Source organism: Hyperolius riggenbachi, chromosome 2 (assembly GCF_040937935.1).
Source record: "Hyperolius riggenbachi isolate aHypRig1 chromosome 2, aHypRig1.pri, whole genome shotgun sequence".
Classification (NCBI taxonomy): domain Eukaryota; kingdom Metazoa; phylum Chordata; class Amphibia; order Anura; family Hyperoliidae; genus Hyperolius; species Hyperolius riggenbachi.
In genome coordinates, this window is record NC_090647.1 from 162,728,728 (window position 1) to 162,739,383 (window position 10,656).

At 43.9% G+C, this 10,656-nt stretch overlaps 1 protein-coding gene across 2 annotated transcripts in view; it reads right to left on the reverse strand.

The window, feature by feature from the left end:
• DGKH (diacylglycerol kinase eta) overlaps positions 1–8,549 on the reverse strand; it is a 328,383-nt gene extending 319,834 nt beyond the window's left edge. For both annotated transcript variants that reach the window (XM_068267797.1, XM_068267796.1), the window contains exon 1: positions 8,326–8,549. In XM_068267797.1, the coding sequence (XP_068123898.1) occupies positions 8,326–8,382 (57 nt within the window). In that variant the 5' untranslated portion in view covers positions 8,383–8,549. The remainder of the gene's footprint in view (positions 1–8,325) is intronic.
• Between the last annotated feature and the right edge of the window lie 2,107 nt (positions 8,550–10,656).

The following is a 10,656-nucleotide window of genomic DNA, read 5'->3' on the forward strand; positions in this document are numbered from 1 at the left end:
TTAACCGCCTTGGGACAGCAGAAGTTAAAATCTATGCCACATCTCTGACTCTAGTCCTGAAGTGGGGTAGAAAGCCATGTGACAGCCAAGCTTCCTCCAATGGGTAAGGGGCCAGTTTCACTGGCTCCTTACCAGGTGATCACTGTGAGCCAATCCCAGTGATCACTGAATGGCCGCATGAAAAAAGGCTCTGGTCGTTAACAGGCGAGAGCCATGCGGTCCGTAATCGGTTAAAGAAGAATGTAATGAATATTATGGCTAACATAACATTTACTGCGGTCCGTAATCGGTTAAAGAAGAATGTAATGAATATTATGGCTAACATAACATTTACTGGTTAACAAAAGTATTACAAAACATGTAGAGAAAAAACTAAGTTTTTGCAAACTAATATTCTCAATTTTAATAACATTAGTTTTTTTTATTATAAATCACTATCTGTGTTTCTAGGTTGAAGTGTACATACAATTTGGAGTGCAAATGTGAATACTTTTATATGATGGGCAAAGAAAGATATTTCACCTAAGAAATCCCAGCCTCGGTTGGTTGGGAGTAGGCAGGATAATTACATATGAAACACAAAGCTTAAAGAAATAAAACCTCAACCAAAAATCATTTTCCTCCATGGCTCCTCCCTCTGGATCCCCCTGTGCCCGGGGTGCTGCATTCACCAAGAGACATGTTTTAGAGGCCACGCCCCATGTGACTGTGCTTCCTGTCTGCAGCTTCCCACCAACCTAACACCACTCCCACCTCCTTTATGCACAAGCTGTGGGCCAATAAGAGAGCAGACCTTCATGCTACAACCTGAAGGTCCTTCATCCTGCTGTCTGTTGTCTATGGGTACCTTAATCATGGTACATGCTAGGGGGAAATGTAATCTAACCTTTCACGTATGATGACACTGTGAAATGTTATCATAAAGCTAGACTTAAAACACTTGACTTTCTAAGTTTTTACCATAACTAGATACAAACTTTCATATCTGCACACAATTCCACCCATCACCTGAAATCTTAGCTATAACTTCAGTTGGGTGACAGCCATTATTGGCAGGACATAGATGCCCATCTACAACCAAGACATGAAGGACAATATGCCTATTATACAGGCAGGTAGGGTGATACTGCACTTTCCTGCCACATGCATATCAAAGAAGAGCATAGCCTATAGTGAAAGGAGGAGGTAGCCAGGCCTGTTTATTGGAAAAGAGATTTTTTTATGTGAAAATACTAACACTGTGAGATTGAATAATAACTATGTTCAAAAAGAAGCAAAATGTACAGACAGACAGTAATAAAGGATATAATCCTCTGCACCATCAGTAATGGGTTTCCCTATGCTGAACTATACCAGACATAATCAGAATTAATGTAAAACCATTTCTCTCCACTCTTTCTTACTGATGATGCCCACATAAAAGAGTATTGTTCATATTTACCGCACAAATGCTGGAATAGCGACTTGCTTAGTGAGATCCAAGTGCTGGTGTGTGGCTTGTCCAGAGCCCACCACCACTTGCTGGGAAGGTGTCCACGCTCAGGAGCTCTGAACCTGTGTTTAAATCAGTCACCTGGAACATGGATCAGACCAGCCCAACAAGCTTCACTCCCCTTCATCACTGGAGGCGTGTCTTATCCATGTTTCACATGTCACCAATTCACATAAAGTCTCTGAATCACAGATCCCCTTTTCTTCACAAGCATTAAATATGTAACTGCCAGAATATTCCTGAACTCAGTGAAGAACATCTTACAGGAGACTTCCAAGGATTATTAATTGAACAGCACATGCAACATGCTAGGACTAAAGCTACACATTAGCCATTTGCCACTAGTGATTATTTGTAGTGACAGCTTACTAATAAGGACAGTACAGACATGCTTGCTTGGCTGGCCAGCATGTACTTTGGAGAGGGAAGGATGGAGGACAAGCAGGAGGTCTCCCGCTGTTAAGTCACAGTGGTGTGGGGAAAGAAAACACGCATCAAGGGATTTCTAAATTAATAGACTGCTGTAAAGGAGGCTGCCAACATCACTGCTGCACACAGTAGAGCATCGCCCAAAACCATCTACACTGATACAATGATCATATAATGCAATAATATTATTTTAGTCGTACTGCACAATGGAGAGCATGGGGGGGGGGGGGTTGCTTTTTGAGGCTCTCTTCACACTTAATGGTGCGGCACGAGCGTACAGCGAGGATTACATTACCATTGCCGGGTACGTGTCTGTATGATGCCGGTGAGCTGGGAGCAGGGTTAGCAGTTACTAAAATTCCTGGAGGCGTAAAATACTATTCCCTCTCCGAGTCGTTGCAACTCAGTGAGAAATGTAATTCGGACTCCAGCGATCAGCAGAACCTCAAATTACCTTTACGCTCCACGCGCAGTGCAACAGTACTGCTATGGCCGCGCCTAGTTTCCGCGCTCGGTGCTGAGCGGTGTAACCACCTGCTTCGTCACTGCCAGTGCATTTTCCTGTATTGCAAGTCTATCTCTTGCGTTGCCCCGACAGAAACAGTCGCGTTGCACCATGAGCGATGTGATAGGCCCAAAGGACTATCATTGCTTGTACGTTGCTGTGCACCGGTTTTTGTGCAACACCAAGTTGTAAGTGTGAAAGAAGCATTAAAATATTTGCTACGACACATGAATATATTTTTTTTGTTTACTTTTTTTTTTACTGTTTGCTAGGCCCTCATGTTTATAAAGGTGACAATTAATGGTACAATATTTTTCTCAGGTGCAATCTTTCCATCAAATTTTTACGATTGAATTGTACAGAAAATCCCACAATATGTGGAGAAAATCAATGTACAACTATTCTATGGTCAATTGGAATAGAACATTTTGTCTGACGGAATGCTGGATTTTGCAATTATATCTCAAGAGAGAATGTCCGGTTTATGGAAGAAATCAATAATTATCTTCTGATTACTTTCACTCCCGCATATCAAATTGAATGGTCACATCTGATGGAAATATTGTATCATTGCCTTGCCTCTTCTACCTCATTGTGTGATCGCTGCCAGTGCCTTGGACATGCGCAGCCACAGCACAGCACACACACCCCGAATATTATTTATTTATCTTAGTGGATCTACACTGAGAGATTAGGAAAGGTGCCAGAGCCAATCTCACATGTATTCTGATAAATGCTATGTGCTGTTATTTTAGGGAGGTTCAGCAGTTGGGGGTCACGTGCCTGGAACTAATTCAGAGTCAGAGTAGAGGAAGGGCATCTAATCTACGCTCTAGTTCTCGGTCAGAAATTCAAAATGCATTAAAAGCAAAGGATCACTAATTATTCTGGGGATCTGATTTAGGAGATGAGCGAGTCAGAACGTCAGAAGCCCTGCCAGCTACAGAAACACATGACTGTTAATGGATTAAGAGAGCTTAACAGCCATTTATTTCAATTCATCAGAGAATTTATAGAAGGCATATTCGTAATAATCCCCTATGATTGTCAGTGGATGCTCAGCCCCATTTCTCTGCTTGTTTGCTCTTGTCTATTCTTTCCCAGCAGCCAAGAAGTTGTATGCAAATAATCATAGTGATGTGACGAAAGTGACGAGGATTTGGTAAGACGGGAGGGATTTCTACACACAAAGATGCCTTTCTTTATGACATCTATAAGGGCACAGAGAGCAAGAAGGCTTCACCAGGCAATACTACACTTTGCTGAGGGAGTCAAACAAGCGGACTGTCCATCCCCTGAAATAGCTCATGGCGCAGAGCCTGAGATGTCAGGTCACACCAGCCCAAAATGTGCTGTCTGCAGACAACAGTCTGAATAGCTAAAGTTACAGCTTGTGTACATGGCTGGTACCCTATCAAAGTAGGCTTCCTGCTGACAAAGTCATTCAAACAAACATAGCACTCTGTGAAAACAGCTGTCTGATAGAGTTACCTTGTGCACTAGCATTAAGGGAGCTGGTTTGGGTTGGGCACAAAGCATGAGATGTTATAGCTAGTACACACCATGCAATTTTCTGTTAGATTTTCGGCTAGATCAAAATCTATCTGGCAGGTAAATCTAACAGAAAATTGTATGGTGTGTACCTAGCATTAGTAAAAATAAAAAGCAGCAGTGGGTTAAGGGATATGAAGTGGTTAGAATTAGACATCACCTAGATTTGATCAGGCACTAGGCAGTAGAGGTTAACCTATTCATTTATTGTATTTATAAAGCACAAACATATTAAGCAGCGCTGAATTTAGGTTCAGCTTATTACTGATAAGGTAGCTAAAAATCAGAATAAATTGTCAAATCAGGCTACCTGTCAGGCCGAGCGCAGTTGTGCTCCCCGCAGTTGCGTTTCAGAATTCCGAATACAGCAAGTTTAAAAACCACAAATCCAAACAGGGATACCAACACAATGCATCCTTACATGGTGGCACATTCATATGGTGAATTGTGAACACTGTCCCTAAACATTTATAGCTATGCTTATTTATCATGACGAAATTGTCCAGACCAGGCAGTTATCACCTCATTTCTACGATCAGCTTTATGCAGCTCAATATACCATGAACTATCCCAAGCTAAGAAAGAAGCTATAACATACAAACACTCGAGCCTCAGAATGGTAAGAGCTGCTTATATTCCAATACAGGAATCAATACTTCCTAAAGTTTCCCATTTTTTATGGACTTTACAGATAATCTTTATGCACTAGATGGTTAAGGCATCCACTAATAATACATATCTGATTGTACAATCTTACCAAATCTATGTAGTAGGAGGGTAAACTGAGTGAATATACTTTGTATGGATGCTTTAGGTAGTACTTCGTATTACATAGACGTGACAAAATTGTACAAAATTGTATCAAAATTGTATCATTAATGGGCACCTTAAGCTTGCAAGGGTAGGGACCTCCCCCTGTTTCTGCTGTACTTTATCATATGAACATATACATTGGTCAAGTCTCAAACCAAACATCAACTATGTATGTATTTGGATGTGTATTGTTGGTGTCCTGATTGTACAGAGTTTTGTACTTATGTATCTATGCTCCCCACTATGTCTTCTACAGTGTACAGCACTACAGAAGATGTTTGCGCTGTATAATTAAAAGATAATAATAACGCTGTTTTTTCACAGACTTTTCATAAATTGTATCAGTGGGAACAGATCTGTCTCCAAGCTGTCAATTCTATCTCAGGCACATAGAAAGTGCTCATAAATGTCAGCACATTCTGCAAAGATACAGGAAGTTCTATATCCCTTAGCCACATACAAAGGTACCACTTTACCCATATATGCCATTGTACTACTCATGCACACAGGAGTACTGCTGATCTCACATAGAATCATCAGTCATAGAGGAAGTTCTGTATACAAGCACATTCCTCAGTCACACAGAAAATAGTATTCAGTATATGCCAGCACTCGGATTTTAGTGTATGCAGACACCACATGTACCAGCACACACTGATCAGACACAAGAAGGACTGTACACAATAACCAGACATATACAAACTGATATACCAGCTCAATAATCAGATACACAGGAAGGGCTGCTGTAGCCATCTCTCTCCATACATTAAAGGAAAAGCGCTCTGTACAGCCAAAATGAGGTCACCCAGCTCCAACTATCCATCTACACGACACAAGCCAGGTTGTCATTAGACAAATACAAATAACACTGCAGGAAGTCCAGCAAGTAAAATTCTATTTACTCTACATGTCTGAGGAGCAGACTGGTGATTTCCATGTACGTTGTGATGGTATGTGAGAGGCATATAGTTCCTGGTGGTTAGATATTGCCCCCCTTCCCCTGTACTCTGCATCTGGTGATCTCTATGTACATTGTGATGGTATGTGAGAGGCACATAGTTCCTGGTGGCTAGATATTGCCCCTTCCCCTATACTCTGCTTCTGGTGATCCCTGTGTACATTGTGATGGTAGGTGAGAGGCATATAGTTCCTGGTGGCTAGATATTGCCCCCCTTCCCCTGTACTCTGCCTCTGATCTCTATGTACATTGAGATGGTGTGTGAGAGGCATATAGTTCCTGGTGGCTAGATATGCCCCCCCCCATTCCCCTGTACTCTGTCTCTGGTGATCTCTATGTACATTGTGATGGTATGTGAGAGGCATATAGTTCCTGGTCCTGGTGGCTAGATATTGCCCCCCTTTCCCTGTACTCTGCCTCTGGTGATCTCTATGTACATTGTGATTGTATGTGAGAGGCATATAGTTCCTGGTCCTGGTGGCTAGATATTGCCCCCCTTCCCCTGTACTCTGCCTCTGGTGATCTCTATGTACATTGTGATTGTATGTGAGAGGCATATAGTTCCTGGTCCTGGTGGCTAGATATTGCCCCCCTTCCCCTGTACTCTGCCTCTGGTGATCTCTATGTACAATGTGATGGTAGGTGAGAGGCATATAGTTCCTGGTGGCTAGATATTGCCCCCCTTCCCCTGTACTCTGCCTCTGATCTCTATGTACATTGAGATGGTGTGTGAGAGGCATATAGTTCCTGGTGGCTAGATATGCCCCCCCCCCCCCACCCCCCATTCCCCTGTACTCTGTCTCTGGTGATCTCTATGTACATTGTGATGGTATGTGAGAGGCATATAGTTCCTGGTCCTGGTGGCTAGATATTGCCCCCCTTCCCCTGTACTCTGCCTCTGGTGATCTCTATGTACATTGTGATTGTATGTGAGAGGCATATAGTTCCTGGTCCTGGTGGCTAGATATTGCCCCCCTTCCCCTGTACTCTGCCTCTGGTGATCTCTATGTACAATGTGATGGTAGGTGAGAGGCATATAGTTCCTAGTGGTTAGATGTTGCCCCTTGCCCTGTACTCTGCCTCTGGTGATCTCTATGTACATTGTGATTGTATGTGAGAGGCATATAGTTCCTGGTCCTGGTGGCTAGATATTGCCCCCCTTCCCCTGTACTCTGCCTCTGGTGATCTCTATGTACATTGTGATTGTATGTGAGAGGCATATAGTTCCTGGTCCTGGTGGCTAGATATTGCCCCTTCCCCTGTACTCTGCCTCTGGTGATCTCTATGTACATTGTGATGGTATGTGAGAGGCATTTAGTTCCTGGTCCTGGTGGCTAGATATTGCCCCCCTTCCCCTGTACTCTGCCTCTGGTGATCTCTATGTACATTGTGATTGTATGTGAGAGGCATATAGTTCCTGGTCCTGGTGGCTAGATATTGCCCCCCTTCCCCTGTACTCTGCCTCTGGTGATCTCTATGTACATTGTGATTGTATGTGAGAGGCATATAGTTCCTGGTCCTGGTGGCTAGATATTGCCCCCCTTCCCCTGTACTCTGCCTCTGGTGATCTCTATGTACAATGTGATGGTAGGTGAGAGGCATATAGTTCCTAGTGGTTAGATGTTGCCCCTTGCCCTGTACTCTGCCTCTGGTGATCTCTATGTACATTGTGATTGTATGTGAGAGGCATATAGTTCCTGGTCCTGGTGGCTAGATATTGCCCCCCTTCCCCTGTACTCTGCCTCTGGTGATCTCTATGTACATTGTGATTGTATGTGAGAGGCATATAGTTCCTGGTCCTGGTGGCTAGATATTGCCCCTTCCCCTGTACTCTGCCTCTGGTGATCTCTATGTACATTGTGATGGTATGTGAGAGGCATTTAGTTCCTGGTCCTGGTGGCTAGATATTGCCCCCCTTCCCCTGTACTCTGCCTCTGGTGATCTCTATGTACATTGTGATGGTATGTGAGAGGCATTTAGTTCCTGGTCCTGGTGGCTAGATATTGCCCCCCTTCCCCTGTACTCTGCCTCTGGTGCTATGTACAATGTGATGGTAGGTGAGAGGCATATAGTTCCTGGTGGTTAGATGTTGCCCCTTCCCCTGTACTCTGCCTCTGGTGATCTCTACGTACGTTGTGATGGTAGGTGAGAGGTATATAGTTCCTGGTGGCTAGATATTGCCCCTTCCCCTGTACTCTGCCTCTGGTGATCTCTATGTACAATGTGATGGTAGGTGAGAGGCATATAGTTCCTGGTGGCTAGATATTGCCCCTTCCCCTGTACTCTGCCTCTGATCTCTATGTACGTTGTGATGGTATGTGAGAGGCACATAGTTCCTGGTGGCTAGATATTGCCCCCCTTCCCCTGTACTCTGCCTCTGGTGATCTCTATGTACAATGTGATGGTATGTGAGAGGCACATAGTTCCTGGTGGCTAGATATTGCCCCCCTTCCCCTGTACTCTGCCTCTGATCTCTATGTACATTGTGATGGTAGGTGATAGGCACATAGTTCCTGGTGGCTAGATATTGCCCCCCTTCCCCTGTACTCTGCCCATACATAAGAGTGTGATACCCACCACTTCATCCCACACGGGGCTCCGGCTGCTGTAGGAAGGATATGCATGCTCCATCATTCCTCAGGAAGTCTCTCTCCACAGACACCAGGAAGAGGCACTTTTCCAACACACCGTCCCGGCAAAGCGCTGAGCAGACAGAGGGACAGTCAGTGCAGCCGCCGTGCAGACAGGAGAGCCGAGTGTCAGCTCTAGAGACCCGCTCACCTCCCCTCCTTCTTCAAAGCAATGCCCCAACTCCTCATCCTCTCCTTGTGAGCCCTGCGCCGCTGCTTCCCCTCCTCCTCCTGACTCCACGCCTCTCCCTCCTGCTCTTCCAGGCTGGATGAGGCTTTTCCTGCAGTCTTCTTCCTCCTCAGCCAACTTCACTGCTGTGTGCGCTGCAGCCTGCTCTGACTTCTGTCCCCTCACAGCCCAGACAGGGCTTCTGTGATCCTGACAGGAAAGGGCTGGGGGAGGAAGGACGAGCTCTGCATTGTTTCTCTTTTCCCACAAGCTGATATACATCACTCCTTACCTAGCTAATGAGAAAACCAATCAAACAGAATTCAACATTTTGTCCATTAAATTTTCTCTCCAGTGTCCTCTGCTCTGGAAGTATATTTTCTAACAAAACACCTCAGACATCCCTGAATTTAGAGGGAAACTTTATGCTTAATACACACGGTACGATTTTCCGTTTGATAGATGGATAAAATCCGTCATGTTCGATATCGTTCCTGAGTTTCTGGGCTCGATTTCACATAGCAGTGAATGGAAAAAGATAAGAAAAACGGTTGAAGACAAGAGAATCGAGTGCAGAATCCTGCGGAAAATAACTATCAGGTCACAAAATCGCACAGAAAATCTTACCGTGTGTACCCAGCATTAGGCTGGGCCCCCACTACCTGGCAATTTGGAATCACTAGGGATTTCCGAATCACCAAAGTACCGTATTTTTGCACGCAATTCTGGAGCAATTGCATAGCTCCCAGCTGTCCTTCTTTTAGAGGGACAGTCCCTCTTTGAGAGCTCTGTCCCTCTTTCCTCCTCTTTTGTCCCTCTTTCAGGACTTTGTCCCTCTTTCTATGTAAATATATATATTTCTCTACTAAAAATGTGTTTAGACTAAACTTTATTTTCATCCTTTAGGGCTCTTTCACAGTGCAACGTTAAAGTCGCATGTTACAACAACATGTAATGCACAATAAGTTACAGCAATGAAAAATCAATGGGCTGTTCACAGTGCAGACGTTGCGTTGGTGTCTAACAGTGCACGTTAAATGAAAGTTCTGCATGCTATGCGTTATACACGTTTTTAGCTGCGTTAGACTGTTTGCACATGTTAAGTAATGTTTTCTTTTCTTTTTTTTCGTTCTATCATTGTGCGTTATACACGTTTTTAGCTGCGTTAGACTGTTTGCACATGTTCAGTAATGTTTTCTTTTCTTTTTTTTCGTTCTATCATTGTGCGACGAAAACGGCGCACCAAACGCAGGGCTAAATAACGTCCAAGTTATAGTCTTTCAATGCGTTGCGTTAGGGGCACGTTATGCGACCTTAACGTCGCATCAAACGCAACGTCTTACTGTGTAAGAGGCCTTAAATTTATATTTTACTAATTTTAAAATGTTAATATGAAGGAAATTAACCAGGATAGGAAGGACCACTGTGGTTTGAATGCCTGAAAATGCCTAGCCTGCTAGGAGCTGACCTCAAACTTTGAAATTCTTCAACTTTCTTCAACCCTCAGCTCCTGATCCTTCTGTAAGTAACGGAAATGGCAAAAAACACCTTGTGAGCTTTCTATGTTATGACTATCCTATTTTTACATTTATTCCAAACTTTTTAAATTGAAACAAGGAACTGTCTTAATTTGTTTTAATCTGGAGCATCTCCTTTTTTTTTCTCTCTGAGAAGTACAGCTTGCAAAAGACTCCTTCCCTTTGATCTCAGCAGGGTGTCTATCAGCTGTCCAAATGCCACCATTAAAATACTCAGCTGAGATGCTTATCCAAATCCAAATCCAAATCCAAAAAAGCTTTATTGGCAGGACCAAATACATTTAGCATTGCCAAAGCAAAACAAGACAAAACATTAACATGGGGGGGGGGGGGTTTGTGGGAATAGGGAAGGATATAGGGAGTTGGGGTATATAGTCCATAGGTGTGTGGATGATGTAAGGGGCAGCATGGGGGACTGGGATATATAGTCCATAGGGGGGTATTGGGGGGGAATACAGTCCATGTGGTATCATGTTCCTCTCAGTTGGTGGCAGGCTGTGACATATCGGGCAGCTATTTGCACGGTTGTTTCCTCCTCCCCCAGTAGGATGTAGAGTTTCCGCTCCTCATC